Source organism: Carcharhinus amblyrhynchos, chromosome 17, assembly GCF_965287045.1.
Source record: "Carcharhinus amblyrhynchos chromosome 17, sCarAmb.v2.hapA, whole genome shotgun sequence".
In the NCBI taxonomy this organism is placed as follows: Eukaryota; Metazoa; Chordata; class Chondrichthyes; order Carcharhiniformes; family Carcharhinidae; genus Carcharhinus; species Carcharhinus amblyrhynchos.
Window position 1 is genome coordinate 6,297,130 of NC_137340.1, and position 14,929 is coordinate 6,312,058.

The 14,929-nt window shown below is 48.1% G+C and overlaps 1 protein-coding gene across 3 annotated transcripts in view; it reads right to left on the minus strand.

The window, feature by feature from the left end:
- Nucleotides 1-14,929, minus strand: part of arid5b (AT-rich interaction domain 5B) — a 154,172-nt gene that overhangs the window by 37,406 nt on the left and 101,837 nt on the right. For all 3 annotated transcript variants that reach the window (XM_080205419.1, XM_080205420.1, XM_080205421.1), the window contains 2 exons: nucleotides 14,463-14,667; nucleotides 5,114-5,166 (listed from right to left, as the gene is read on the minus strand). In XM_080205419.1, the coding sequence (XP_080061545.1) occupies nucleotides 5,114-5,166; nucleotides 14,463-14,667 (258 nt within the window). The remainder of the gene's footprint in view (nucleotides 1-5,113; nucleotides 5,167-14,462; nucleotides 14,668-14,929) is intronic.

Consider the following 14,929-nt stretch of genomic DNA (forward strand, 5'->3'; position numbering starts at 1 on the left):
AAGGGACAATTTCTTAGCAGGGCCAATCAACCCAACCCGCACATCTTTGGACTGTGGGAGGAAACCGGAAACCCACACAGACACGAGGAGAATGTGCAAACTCCACACAGACAGTGACCCGAGCCAGGAATCGAACCCAGGACCCTGGAGCTGTGAAGCAGCAGTGCTAACCACTGTGCTACCGAGCAGGAGGTCAGTGGGGAATGAGTGGAACTTTTATAAAACAGAGTTTAGAAAATGTGGACTCGAAGGAATTGTGGGGAAAAGGTTCTTGTATTTTTGTCCTGACTGCATTTCTGAAAGACGGCTGCAGCACAGTCACACACTCAGAAAAACAGGCTTCGCACAAGTGGAAAACACAGTTCCGCTGCGGACATATTTGCATAAAAGCCTTAGAACGAAAACAGTGCATCATGTTGAGAAAATGGGCTTTTGCATGGTGTACCCTTCAATAGCATTTCATTATCGAACAGAATACCCAGACAAAGACTGCTTTATTAAAGGAAAGAATTGTTTTCAACAGTGCTACCTTTTGCATCTGTTCATTTACAATTATGCTTTTCACTTCCTGTAAGTAATATTTACAACTACAATGTAGGTTTTGTGAATAAATGGTGCACGAATTCACAAACAACAAATTCTTACCCAGCTGTGCATAAAAGAAACAGAGATTCCCTGGTGTGCAACACTGTATCTTTAAAGATGTTTCAGGAACTACTTAAGATTGTGACATTCCAGTGACCATCAGGACACTGCAGCACACTGCAAAACGGAGAAAGCGAGAGAGAGAAGGGGGATAAAGAGAGAGGGGGGAAACCAGAGGGATGAGAAAGGGCACCTGAGCAGAGGGAGAAACAAAGAGAATAAGGAGTTAGTGAGGGGAAGAGAAAGGCTGAGAGAAACTGGGAATAACGGGGAGCGGGGGAGAGAAAGGCTGAGAGAAACTGGGAATAACAGGGAGCGGGGGGAGAGAAAGGCTGAGAGAAACTGGGAATAACGGGGAGCAGTGGGGATAGGGAATTTGATGGGAAAACACAAGTGAGAAAAATCAGTGGGCCACAACTTCCAAAGAGTGTCGGACAGTGGTGTCTCGCTGGGTGGCACAGTGGTTAACGCTGCTGCCTCAGAGCTCCAGGGACCCAGGTTCGATTCCCAGCTTGGGTCACTGTCTGTGTGGAGGTTGCACGTTCTCCCCGTGGGTTTGCTCTGGTTTCCTCCCTTAGTCTGAAAGACGTGCCGGTTAGGTGCATTGGCCCTGCTAAATTCTCCCTCGCTGTACTCTAACATGTGCTGGACTGTTGACGACGGGGGGGGATTTTCACAATAACTCGTGACACTAAATAAATAAACTTTAAATTTCTAACACGCTGACCTGGCTCTGAAAAAGTGTTGAAAACTGCTGGCGGGGGCTGCTTGGACCCCTACAGACCCCAGCCCAGTCCCGAGCAGCCAATTCCAGGAGATCACCCCCCCCCCCCTTTTCACTTACCACACTGGTTGCCCCAGAGCAGATGGGTTTAAAAAGTCCAGTGAAATTGACAGGGCGGTGTCAGGTTGAGGGATCGGGGTCGGGGGGAGGGTGTTGTGTCACCTCGGGCTAGGGGTTGGGAAATCCTGGAGGATGATGAATAGGGGAGGGTCAGGAGTGTTGATGCGGAGCTCGGTTTGGGTAGTTCCACTGAAAGGGTTATATTTCGCTCTTTCGGAGTTAGTGTAACACTGGCAGAAGCACCAAGAGTTAGTGATTTAAATTACCTTGTCGGATGGTTCCCAGCCAATTGTCCAGGGGAACTAGCCCTTCCGGACAATTGTTAAGTAAATCCCACCCCCCCACGGGAACTTCCAACAGGGATTCCCCAGTGCGTAACACAGAGGAGGCAGGAAGTTACGATATTCTAACTTCCAAACAACATACAGACGAAAATTCCACTTGTATCTGAGGATGTAAACAGTGACCAGCTCCCATTACACTTGACCTGTGATCTTTTACAACAATCTCCCTCTCACAACATGTGGAAGAATTTTACTTCTCCGAAAATGAAGCAAGCGCTTCAGTTACCAAAATATTCCCGTCCCAACGGGAGAAATACTCTTTTCCCCCCCCCCCACACAACTACCAACAATATCAAAGCCGGAGTGATTCGCTCAGACAGAGATGAGCAAAACCCGCAGGGGGTTACGATGAAAATAGAACTTGCGTCGAGATCGAATCTCATCGCACTTCCGGGAAAATCCCAGTGTTCGCCAGGCTCAATCACTGACTTCAGGAATTTGGGAAGGTAAGGCAGCCAATGGGAGCACAGCAAACAGGAAAGATGATGAGAAGCTCATTAGCTGTTTAACGAGCAGAGGAACCGGAGATGGCCTTCAATTGGATCCTGCCTGGTCTACTTCCAAACTCCTTTTATCTTTCGTATCGCTTCCTACTTACCCAACAAGCAGCTATCGCCCACAGATTACAGCGCTGTTTGGGAGACAGACTTTGACACGTCCACGCGCCTGTTTGTGAAGTGGTGCTTCCTGGCGTTAGCTGAAAGGTCTAACTTTGATTTGAAGGTTATGAATCGTTGTTCTGGGCTCCTCCAACAGAGAAAACAGCTTCACTCTACTGAACTGGCTGGCAGTGACTCATCCGCTCGGACTCCAACCATTCACATTATATATTAAAGATTTGGAGGAGGGAACTGAATGTGTTATCTCCAAACTTGCAGATGATACAAAGCTGGGTGGGAGGGTGAGCTGTGAGGAGGACGCAGAGATACTTCAGAGTGATTTGGACAGGCTGAGTGTGTGGGCACGTACATGGCAGGTACAGTATAATGTGGATAAATGGGCACATACACGGCAGGTACAATGTAATGTGGATAAATGTGAGGTTATCCACTTTGGTAGCAATAACAGGAAGACAGATAGTTACTTGAATGGTGTAGAAATGGATACTCAGGAAGACCTTGGAGTCCTCATGCATCAGTCACTGAAAGTAAGTGTGCAGTAAAGAAGGCAAATGGTATGTTGGCCTTCATAGCGAGAGGATTTGAATATAGAGATAAGGATGTTTTACTGCAATTGTACAGGGCGTTGGTGAGGCCACATCTGGAGTATTGTGTGCAGTTTTGGTGTCCTTATTTGAAGAACAATGTCCTTGCTACAGAGGGAGCACAGTGAAGGTTTACCAGGCAGATTCCTGGGATGGCAGGTCTGTCATATGAGGACAGGCTAAGTCGGTTAGGATTATATTCACTGGAGTTTAGAAGAGTGAGAGGGGATCTGATAGAAACTTATAAAATTCTAACAGGGTTAGACAGGGTAGATTCAGAAAGAATGTTCCCGATGGTGGGGCGAGTCCAGAACTAGGAATCCTAGTTTGAGGATAAGGGGTAAACCTTTACGAACTGAGGTGGAGGAGGAGCTTCATCACCCAGAGACTGGCGAATATGTGGAATTCACCACCACTGTGTATTGAGTCCAAAACGCTGTCTGATTTCAAGAAGAAATTAGATATAGCTAAAGGGATCAAAGGATCGGGGGGAAGGGGGAATCAGGATATTGAGTTTGATGTTCAGACATGATCAAAATGAATGACCAAGCAGACTCAAAGGGCCGAATGGCCTCTTCCTGCTATTTCTATGCCTGTTTCTGTGTATGAATCCATTATTCATCTAAAACACCTCCCTCGGATCACCCGTTCACCTTCTGCATGCTTTTATTTCCTCAGGAGAAGGCAGAGGGGGCCTGGGTTTGATACCTCATCCAGAAGATGGCAGGCGGGATTTTCCAAACATGTTCCATGACCATCCTCTGGAAACGAGAATGGAGATTTTGGCGTTCCGGCCAAAACTCCATTCACTTCCAGTGGCACCGGAGAATCCCAGCTGTGAGTGAGGTCGGAGACTACTGGAGGATACGTCCAAATGTGCCGCCCTCCCTCAGCGCCTCACTCGCGTGTGCACCTGGATCTCGGGCTTGTGGTTCTGGAGGTGGGGCTCAAACCGACAGTCATAGAATCATGGAATCATAGAACCCTACAGTGCAGAAAGAGGCCCTTCGGCCCATCGAGTCTGCACTGAACACAATCCCACCCAGGCCCTACCCCCATATCCCTACACATTTTACCCGCTAATCCCTCCAACCTAAGCATCTCAGGACACTAAGGGGCAATTTTAGCATAGTCAATCAACCTAACCCGCACATCTTTGGACTGTGGGAGGAAACCGGAGCACCCGGAGGAAATCCATGCAGACATGAGGAGAATGTGCAAACTCCACACAGACAGTGACCTGAGCCGGGAATCGAACCCAGGACCCTGGAGCTGAGAGGCAGCAGTGCTAACCACTGTGCTACCGTGCCGCCCGATTGTGCTTACAGTTCTGGAAGTGGGACTCAAACCAACAGCCTTCAGAGTCGAGTTCAGCAACCAAGATGATTGAGAAGTTATTCTTTTAAAAAAAAGACCCATTTTCTTCCCGTACAAATAACTGTTATGTTACAAGGTGAACAATTTGTCCAAAATAATGTAAGCTGTGGTACACACAGACTGTAACTCAATCATATTGGTGTAATACTGAGTGAGCAGACATGTAAAAGATGTAGGCTTCCTTCCTCATTATACTGATGGTTTTTAATATTCCACATTAGCTTGTCAAAGGAACCATTGACAAATGGTCTTTACAATTCTTTAACATCCATTACTGACTCACTTTGCAGCCATTAATACTTTCCCATATTACAAACGAACAGATGCCAAATAAGCAGCCAAGTTAAAAAAAAAAAATTCCTTTCTCCAATCTTGGCTTGGTTTTATAATTGTCCCCTTTGAGAGGCAACATGGGAAAAAATTACAGACTTCACTTTTTTTCCTTGACAGAGGGGCTGTTAAATGCGTTTTCCACTTATAGCGTTTTACAATAAATCTGCCCTGCTCTAAATCTGGATCTAATCTCTAGCCCCTGTTGCAAAAAAAAAATGATTCTATAAACACACGTACAGAATGGTTACAGCCATTCGAGGAATTTGTCCGAGCTGCTGTTTATTTATACAGAGTGCTGAATGACAAAGACTGAATGGGCTAAGGTTACAGAACGGTAATCGTTAGCGAGGTCCTTGTTGGGCTTACCGCTTCATATCCTCCGAGGCTCTGGGCGGCTTGAAACATGGTCCAAAGGTTAACTGTTGAAAGGACAATAAGTGCAAAAATAACCATTAGTGGCGGAATAATAAGAAAGTAACTGTGTGCATTTAGATAGCTCAAGGATTGAGTAAACAGTTTGTCCTATTTGTATGTAAAAAAACACACGTCAATTCTTTCAAAGCGCCATGCTAGCTAACCAGCTAACTCTGGGGCTTTAATAACGTGTAGGAATTTTGCCTTTTACCCACACAAGGGACAACAACACGGCAGAGCCCCCATGAATAAAAGACACACATTTATATGACCCCCTTTTACCAGTTCAGCATGCGCCAAATCTCAACAGTGTCATCCCCGTGGTACATAGAACATAGAAACCCGACAGTGCAGAAACAGGCCCTTCAGCCCATCGAGTCTGCACCGACCACAATCCCACCCAGGCCCTATCCCCATATCCCTACACATTTACCCTCTCGCCTACACATCCCAGGACACTAAGGGGCAATTTTAGCATGGCCTATCAACCTAACCCGCACATCTTTGGTAATGGAGGAAACACAGCAGCTAATGTGTATAAGCAAGGTCCCACAAACAGCAGTGAGATCGTGAACAGATGATATGATTTAGACACAGGACATGGGACAAACATTTGGCCAGAGGGGTGACCTGATCGAGGTGTATAAGATGTTGAGAGGTACTGATCGAGTGGATAGTCAGAGGCTGTTTCCCAGGGCTGAAATGGTCGCTACGAGAGGACACAGGTTTAAGGTGCTGGGGAGTAGGTACAGAGGAGATGTCAGGGGTAAGTTTTTCACTCAGAGTGGTGGGTGTGTGGAATGGGCTGCTGGCAACGGTGGTGGAGGCGGATTCGATAGGGTCTTTCAAGAGACTTTTAGATAAGTACATGGAACTTAAGATAGAGGGTTATAGGTAAGCCTAGTAATTCTAGGGTTGATAGGTTTTTGATAAGCATGGGGAATTAAGGGTTATGGGGAGAAAGCAGGAAAGTGGAACTGATCCACTTCAGATCAGCCATGATCTTACTGAATGGCGGGGCAGGCTCGAAGGGCTAGATGGCCAACTCCTGCTCCTATTTCTTATGTTCTTAGTAATCGCTAAGGTAAGGACATGTTCGGCACAACTCTGTGGGCTGAAGGGCCTGTATTGTGCTGTAGTTTTTCTACATTTCTAACGTGGCAGGAGGAACAGGGACAGGGGAAAGTAGGAGTGGGGAGAAAGAGAGAGCACACCGCCCTGCGCATGTTCAAAGACAGAACCACGAGTTGTCTTTTTTTATTCATTCGTGGGACGTGGGCATCTCTGGCTGGTCAGCATTTATTGCCCATCCTTGGTTGCTCTTGAACCGAGTGGCTTGCCAGACCATTTCAGAGGGCAGCTGAGAGTCAATCACATTGCTGTGGCTCTGGAGTCACATGTAGGCCAGACCGGGTAAGGATGGCAGATTTCCATAGAAAATTACAGCTCAGAAACAGGCCTTTTGGCCCTTCTTGTCTGTGCCCAACCATTTTTTGCCGAGTCCCACTGACCTGCACTTGAACCATACCCCTCCACACCCCTCTCATCCATGTACCTGTCCAAGCTTTTCATAAATGTTAAAAGTGACCTCGCTTTTACCACTTTATCCGGCAGCTCATTCCACACTCCCACCACTCTCTGCGTGAAGAAGCCCCCCCTAATATTCCCTTTAAACTTTTCCCCTTTCACCCTTAACCCATGCCCTCTGGTTTTTTTCTCCCCTAGCCTCAGTGGAAAAAGCCTGCTTGCATTCACTCTATCTATACCCATCAAAATCTTATACACCTCTATCAAATCTCCCCTCATTCTTCTACGCTCCAGGGAATAAAGTCCTAACCTACTCAATCTCTCTCTGTAACTCAGTTTCTCAAGTCCCGGCAACATCCTTGTGAACCTTCTCTGCACTCTTTCAACCTTATTTACATCCTTCCTGTAATTAGGTGACCAAAACTGTACACAATATTCTAAATTCGGTCTCACCAATGCCTTATACAACCTCACCATAACACTCCAACTTTTATACTCAATACTCCGATTTATAAAGGCCAATATTCCAAAAGCACTCTTTATGACCCTATCTACCTGTGTCGCCACCTTTAGGGAATTATATATCCTTCCCTAAAAGGATATTGGTGGGTTTTTTTTGACAATCGGCAATGGTTTCATGGTCATCATTAGATTCTTAATTCCAGATATTCTTTATTAAATACAAATTCCACCAGCTGTTGTGGTGGGATTCGAATCCAGGTCCCCAGAACATTCACCAAGGTTCTGGATTGATGGATAATACCACTAGGCCATTGCTTCCCCACCCTTTTCTGATCATCCAGATGGTCAACTGAATATAAGTCTGCCAACAGTGCAGCACTGTAACACTGCACGTGTGCTCCAGTGTCTGCAGTGGGGTTCAAACCTGCAACCATCTGACCCAGGGGCAGGAATGAAGTCAGCTGGGCTGCGGTTGACACGAATTCACACTTGAGAAAGCTTCACCTTCGCCAATGACAGAGTGAAGACAATCCTTATCCACAACTGGTTACAAGGGCGAGAGGGTTCAAGCGTGTCCCATGGTATCAGAAGTCAGGTTAATATGGATCTTAGATAAGTTCTTGGTGCATAAAATACAACTCTTCACTGATAGCAATAAAGTTTATTCGACTGGTTGGTGAGTATTTCCTATGTATCGCGATTAGGGGATTTCAGTAAGTAGAACACTTATTGAAATAAGAATATAAGCGCAGGCAGGGGCAAGGCATTCATTAAAATGCAATCAGCAAAATAATTAACGCTGTAAAGATGGCAGGCAGTTGCAGCAGCTATAGATGTGGGAGCTCATGGGCACCAGTGCAATCCAGGGCAAACACTATCACAGAATAGGAGGAGGCCATTTGGCCCATTGAGTCGACACCGACAACAATCCCTGCCTGACCCCATCCCCATAACCCCATGTATTTACCCTACTAGTTCCCCCTGACACTTAGTGGCAATTTGGCATGGCCAATCCACCTAACGTGTACACCTTTGTATTGTGGGAGCAAACCGGAGCACCGCAGACACGGGGAGAACGTGCAGATCTCACACGGTCACCCAAGCCGGGAATCGAACCCAGGTCCTTCGCGCTGTGAGGCAGCAGTGCTAACCACTGTGCCACCGTGCCTCCCCTCAGGTCTGCAGTAAGCATCTAGAGGAACTACCAGCTCAGAGTCGCTGAGCCGGAGGCTGAGCTGCAGACACTGACACATCAGGGAGGGGGCAAGGTACCTGAATCCTTTCACCAGGAGACACTCACACCCTTTAGGACAGAGTTGTTGATGTGGATTTTCGGAAGGCTTTCAATAAAGGTCCCACACAGGAGCTTAATAAACATAATTAGAGCACGTGGGATAGGGGGTAATGTACTGGCAGAGATTGGAAATGAGTTAACAGACAGAAAGAGCAGTTAAACAGGTCATGTTAATTTTGGCAGGCTGGATCAGTATCTGGGCTCCAGCTGTTCACAGTCTGGATCAATGATTCGGAAGTGGGGACCAAATGTAATATTTCCAAGTTCGGAATGAACCTTGGGGGGGAATGTGAGTTGTGAGGAAGATGCAAAGAGGATTTAGACCGGCTGAGTGAGTGGGCAAGAACATGGCAGATGCAATGTAGTGTGGAAAAATGTGAAATTATCCACTGTGGGAGGGAAAACAGAAATGCAGAGTATTTCTTAGCTGGTGAGAAATTGAGAAGAGTAGCGTACAAAGGGACCCAGATGTCCCTGTTCACAAATCATTGAAAGCCAACATGCAAGTGCAGCAAGAAATTCAGAAGGCAAATGGTGTGCTGGCCTTTACTGCCAGAGGATTTGAGTACAGGAGTGATGAAGTCTTGCTGCAGTTGAATAGAGCCTTGGCGAGGCCACTCCTGGTGTATTGTGTAGAGTTTTGGCCGCCTTATCTAAGGGAGGATAAACCAGCCATGCAGGGATTGCAATGATCCCTGGGATGGCAAAATTGTCCTCTGAGGAAACATCGAGGAGAATGGGCCTGTATTCTCTAGAGCTGAGAAAAGTGAGAGCTCACGGAAATATACAGAAGTCTTACTGGGTGGGACAGGGTAGAAGCAGGAAGGATGTTTCTCCTGGCCTGGGGGAGGGGGTGGCGGAGGTGAGATTGAGAACCAGGGGACAGTGTCAGAACGTGGGCAAGGCCATTCAGGGCTGAGCTGAGGAGAAAGTGGGTGGTAAATCTCTGGAATTTGAGGGCTGAATCATTGAGTATATTCAAGACTTGAGACTGACAAGATTTCTAGTTATTGAAGGCATCGAGGGATAGGGGGATAGTGCAGGAAAATGGCACTGGGTAGAAGATCAGCCGTAATGTTGTTGAGCGGCGGAGCAGGAATGAGGGGCTGAATGGCCCACTGCTATTTCCTATCTTCCCCTTTGGTCTCTGTGTTCTCCCAGCATGCAACTACAATGGACCGGGGGGCAGCTGGTACCCCCAACAGAGGCACCCTGATGCCCGCAGTACTAGGTGCCACATCATCAGTACAAGATTGTCAGATGAAAGGCGTAACATTGAATTAATTCATGACAACGAATAACCATCACCTGCACAGTTTTACAGTCTCTTACTGTTGGCCAAACTAAAAAGCATCGCCGATGACACACTTCTGAATGTAATATTTCTCAGTGGCACAAACCAAAAATGGTCAACCGCAGCAGGGAAAGTTGCCAAGCTTTGGTGAACATTAACCAAGATAAACCAACTGCAAAGTCAACATCCAAATCAAGTATCTGAATTATCTAACTGTCACAACGACACCGAACCCTTATTGTAAAGATCCCTCGTTTGCTCTCGCTCAATTCACTCCACGCGACTGGGTATAATCTACACTCTCCACCTGCTCATTAACACACAGTCAAGTTGCCAGCGATACGTCTTGTGAAGATATAAATGGATCCTTCTGGTGGTCACACCAATGCTGGCAACAAATACTGGGGAGGTTCAGATGGGAAAGTTTGGGGCAGGTTGCGGACAGTTTGGAACTTTTATCACCGTAAAGTGCAGAATCTTGCTCTCACGTTCCAAACGAGTGTTTCCGGTGACTTTAAACAGGGAAAACAGGAGCAGGAGGAGGCCATTTGGCCCTTTGAGCCCACGCCATCATTCATCTTGATCATGGTTGATCAACAAGCCCAGTAACCTGCTCCTGCTTTCTCCCTCTGATCTCTTTAACCCCTCCTCGAAAACATACAACACTTTGGCCTCAACTGCTTTCTGTGGAGGAGAATTCCACAGGTTCATCACCCTCGGAGTGGAGAGGTTTCTCCTCATTGCTCTGGGCGACTGACTGAGGATTCAGTTCGGGCTTGCGAGGGGAGCGAGCTGGGGTTGGGGGGGGGGGGGGGGGAGGTGTCATGAAGGGAGCGAGGAGGGGGGAGGGATGGAGCTGGAGAGTGGTCAGGACTATCAGGAGAAAAAAGTGATTAAACAAGGCCAGGAGTCAGAGGGAGGGAGTGTTAGCTTTTTGACAAGAGGCCAGATTTCATGGGAATTTCTGAAGGAAAACGGTGAATGAATTCTTAATAAAATCAACAAGGCCTCAGGCTGAGAGATACAAATATGAACAGATAATTATTCAAACAGTTCAGGCAGTTGCTGTACATTACAGAGCGTCGAGATTATATTACTGGCTGCTAAAATAAAAAGGATGTTTGTGTAATTTTAGAGAGTGCTCTAAGGGCATTGGTCACACTTCTAATTGTTTTTTTTTTGATCTTGGGATCCACTCGATTCTCACAGCGTAACATCCGCACAGCAGCCCGAGTACAGCACAATATCAATACTCTGACATTGCCAAGGCCCCTCAGGTAACTAACTCTCAGGGAGTTTGAAGGGTACGAGCTCTTCTATTCACTCCACGTAGAGGCTTCACAGAGAAAAAAAATCAAACAAATTGGAATTTACATCCTCACTTCAGTGGCAATGTGAAAAAACACCCCAACTGTGTAAAGTACCTTCCACAGTCCAGCTCCAGTGAATAATCTATACTGTACACACTCAGCTCTGGATTGGAAAGTGTGTACATCAAGTTACCTTGTTGTCCAACAAGGGGCATACACACGGTGGGTCGTACAAGGGCTGCTCTTGGGTGTTTTGAGAGTAGCCTAGTGCTTCACGTCGTTAGTGTACGCTTAAACTGGACCAACTGACGGGCAAGACGACAGCTCAGTGACTATCGCTGTTTGCTGTGCAGATACATGGATTTGGGCCGGTGTCTGTGGGAGTTTGCGCATTCTCCCCGTGCTTGCGTGGGTTTTCTCCGGGTGCTCCGGTTTCCTCCCACACCCCAAAGATGTGCTCTTAGGCTGATTGGTGTAACAAGTTGTCCCGAAATTAGTCTCCCCTCAATCTGGTTTCCAATGTGGAGTGCCATAAGCGTAGACAAAGGTCATGGGTGGAGAGGGGGCTCACAATGTTAAAATGGCGGCGCGGGCTCGTTGGGCCGAAGGGCCTGTTTCCCGTGCTGTGTTGTTCTTCGTTCCTACAGATGTGCAGCGGTTATGTAACGAGGCTAGGAGTCCAGGGCCGAGGGGTTAGCTTTTCGTTTGTTTGTCCTGATTCCTGGGGTGCAAACGCAGGCCGGGAGCCTACACCAGGACCAGGCAGCTGACTACTTTGAAACATAGAACGTTACAGCACAGTACAGGCCCTTTGGCCCTCAGTGTTGGGCCGAGCTATGTCCAATCCCAAGATCAAGCTATCCCTCTCCCTATAGAAACTTTCTTGAGGGAAGGTCTTTCTAATTAAGGATGGCGAGGGCCCTCCTGAGGCTGGAGGCCAATAGGGGACACTCCAGCACTGACCACCTGTCCCAGTGTCTGCTGGGAGATTCTGAGATGGGAGGGGAATGGACACCTCAAGACTACAAGAGGTATGCCCCGCTGGAGGCTTTTTACAAGGTTTCAAACTCAAAGAGGCTGCAGTGATGGTGGGTGCAGGGGTGGCCAATTGGTTGCTGCGTGTTTCTTAGCTTCTTAGTGGAAGCTGCCCCACCCCCGCTCCTGACAGACTCATCCCTCTGCCATGATTCAGCCTCGGTGGTGGTGGTGGGGCAGGAAGGGGGAGGAGGAGGAGGAGGAGGAATGGGCCCTTTAAATGGTTCCCCACCATTTGGCCCCACGGGGCTAGACTGGCTTAAAGGACCACTGTCCAACTCCTGTGACCTCCCATCGTAACCACCGTGTAAAAGTGGACGGCATCAGTAACATTCAGAGCTGCGGGGCAGTGCGGATGCCCGTCTAGTGTGGGGGCACGGAGATGGTATCTTACAAGTTGATGACAGACTGCACCCAAAACGCCCTGGGGTCGATTCTGTTGCTGCGTTTGTACTGCCGGGTGAACGGGCCATCGTGCTCCCAAGCTACCCACCCCCTCCCTTCTCAAGTTAAAGAAGAACATAAGAAATAGGAGCAGGAGTCGGCCATCTAGCCCCTCGAGCCTGCCCCGCCATTCAATAAGATCATGGCTGATCTGAAGTGGATCAGTTCCACTTTCCCGCCCTCTCCCCATAACCCTTAATTCCCTTGTCTGTCAAAAACCTATCTACCCGTGACTTAAATATATTCAGCGAGGCAGCCTCCACCACTTCAACGGGCAGAGAATTCCAGAGATTCACCACCCTTTGAGTGAAGAAGTTCCTCCTCAACTCCATTCTAAACCGCCCCCCCTTTATCTTGAGGCTGTGCCCCGTAGTCCTACTGTCCTTTCGAAAGGGGCGAGCATCAACCACAGTGAGACACAGAACCTTTCCATCTCGTGTGTCCCTGTGGCGGTGACTACTTTCACACTTGTTGAACTGAAGCACTTTGTGTCGAGCTGTGTAATCCTGCATGCACTTCCCCTTAGTGTCCAGGGTAGCGGAGGTTAGTGGGTATAATGTGTAGGGAGATGGGGTGGGGTAGGGTCTGGGTGGGATTGTGTTCGGTGCGGGCCGAAGGGCCTCTTTCTGTACTGTACGCATCTGTGATTCTATTCCCATGGGCTCCCTTCAACAGGTCACCACTCAGCACGTTCCACCGTGGAGGCACTCCAGCAGTTCCCCCGGGCCTGGGAGAAGGATTGCTCCTTCTCTGACTGAATGGATGGGAATGGGCAAAATGCAGGAAGAAATCCTGCCAGCGCTTTACACTGCACTCACTCCTTACCAGCAGACTGGTTTCGGTCTTTTCCCCTGAACCTCTTGCCAAGAGAATCTCCCTTTGACAATCTCTACTCCAGCAGTGATTTCGCAGAAGTATCGCACTTTAGAACGTTAACTGGCGGGAGAATAGAGAAACATCTGGACAGCCGGACTTCCTCACAACCCAGCCTCCAGGGATGAAATGTGTGACCATTTATGGTTGTACACTGGGACAGACGCAGTTCTGATTCTGGGCTAAATCGTTCAACAGCTAAAGCTAGGAACTTGCCTCACACGACACTCACTGCAGCCTGCCTGCTCCTGCCTCTCAACAGGCTTTCCTTACGGAGCTGATCCGCCCCGTTACCCTGGGCTGAATTGTACCAGCCCTCTGGGGACAGTCCAGGAGGCAGAAGCCTGGCAGGTTGGCGAGGAGCGCCCACGGGCTGGAGTGCCCACCACCTCCCTGCCACTTTGCCGGTGGTAGGAAAGGCTCAGAGCCCCTCTCAGGTGCCCAATTAAGGGTTTTACGTGGCCACCCCACCGGGGAATCTTCCCCATGCGGTGAGGCGGCCTCCCAGTCGGTTCAGCGGGATGGAGGAGAGGCTCTCTTGTGGGTAGTCCGTGGCTTGTGGAGGGAACCCTGATGGCAACAGCTCTGTCTGCCCTCAATGTGGAGATGCCGGCGCTGGACTGGGGTAAACACAGTAAGAAGTCTCACAACACCAGGTTACAGTCCAACAGCTTTATTTGATAATAAACCCACAAGCTTTTGGGGTTTGCCCCTTCATCAGGGACTTTAACCTGGAGTTGTGAGATGACTTACTGTGCCCTCAACAACTCACTGTTTCATTCCTCGGGGCCTGATTTAAATTCTAAACACTGCTCGGCAGTTAACTGTCAGTTACCATGAACTAGTGCATTCTCCATGGCAATGTCTCTACAAGAGTCCACTTGCTGACCAATCAATGCTCTCTTCTCATACAGTATAAATTTGTTGATTTCCCTTTACGTTGCATTCTTGCGAATCGCCTGATGAGTGCAAGATGCAAAGCTTCAACAAAACAGTCTTTTTCAGCAAGATGAGAAATTCTCAACAGGTTAAATGCTGTGAAAGGAGCGAGGCTGCACTTACTTTGTTTAAATCCGAGGTACGGTATCCTTTCTATTGGAGTATTCCTTTCTTTCATGTATTTGTAAAGAGTGACGAGGAAGGTTTGTTCTTCAGCCCCACATTCTTCACCAGCCGCCACCTTCGATTTCTCGTCAGTCGGGAGGGTTTTGCAGTTGCTGTTGTTACTCTTGGGTTTTGCCATCGTGGTTTTGGGATCACATTTTGCCTGAAATGGAAAAACAAGCACAGAATTTGCAAAAGTGCGCTGCAACCGACACAAAACCCGAGGCGTGCGCGGAGTCCCAAACTGACATTCCCTAAAGATGGATATAAACAGCTCCTACACCAGCTCAGAAGAAAGCTTTGCATCTCCTTCCAACCTTCCATAACCTCAGGGTGTTCCAAAGCACCACACAGACAATGAAGTACTTTGGAAGCATAGCCATTGTTGCAAGGAAGGGTGGCACGGTGGTTAGCACTGCGACCTC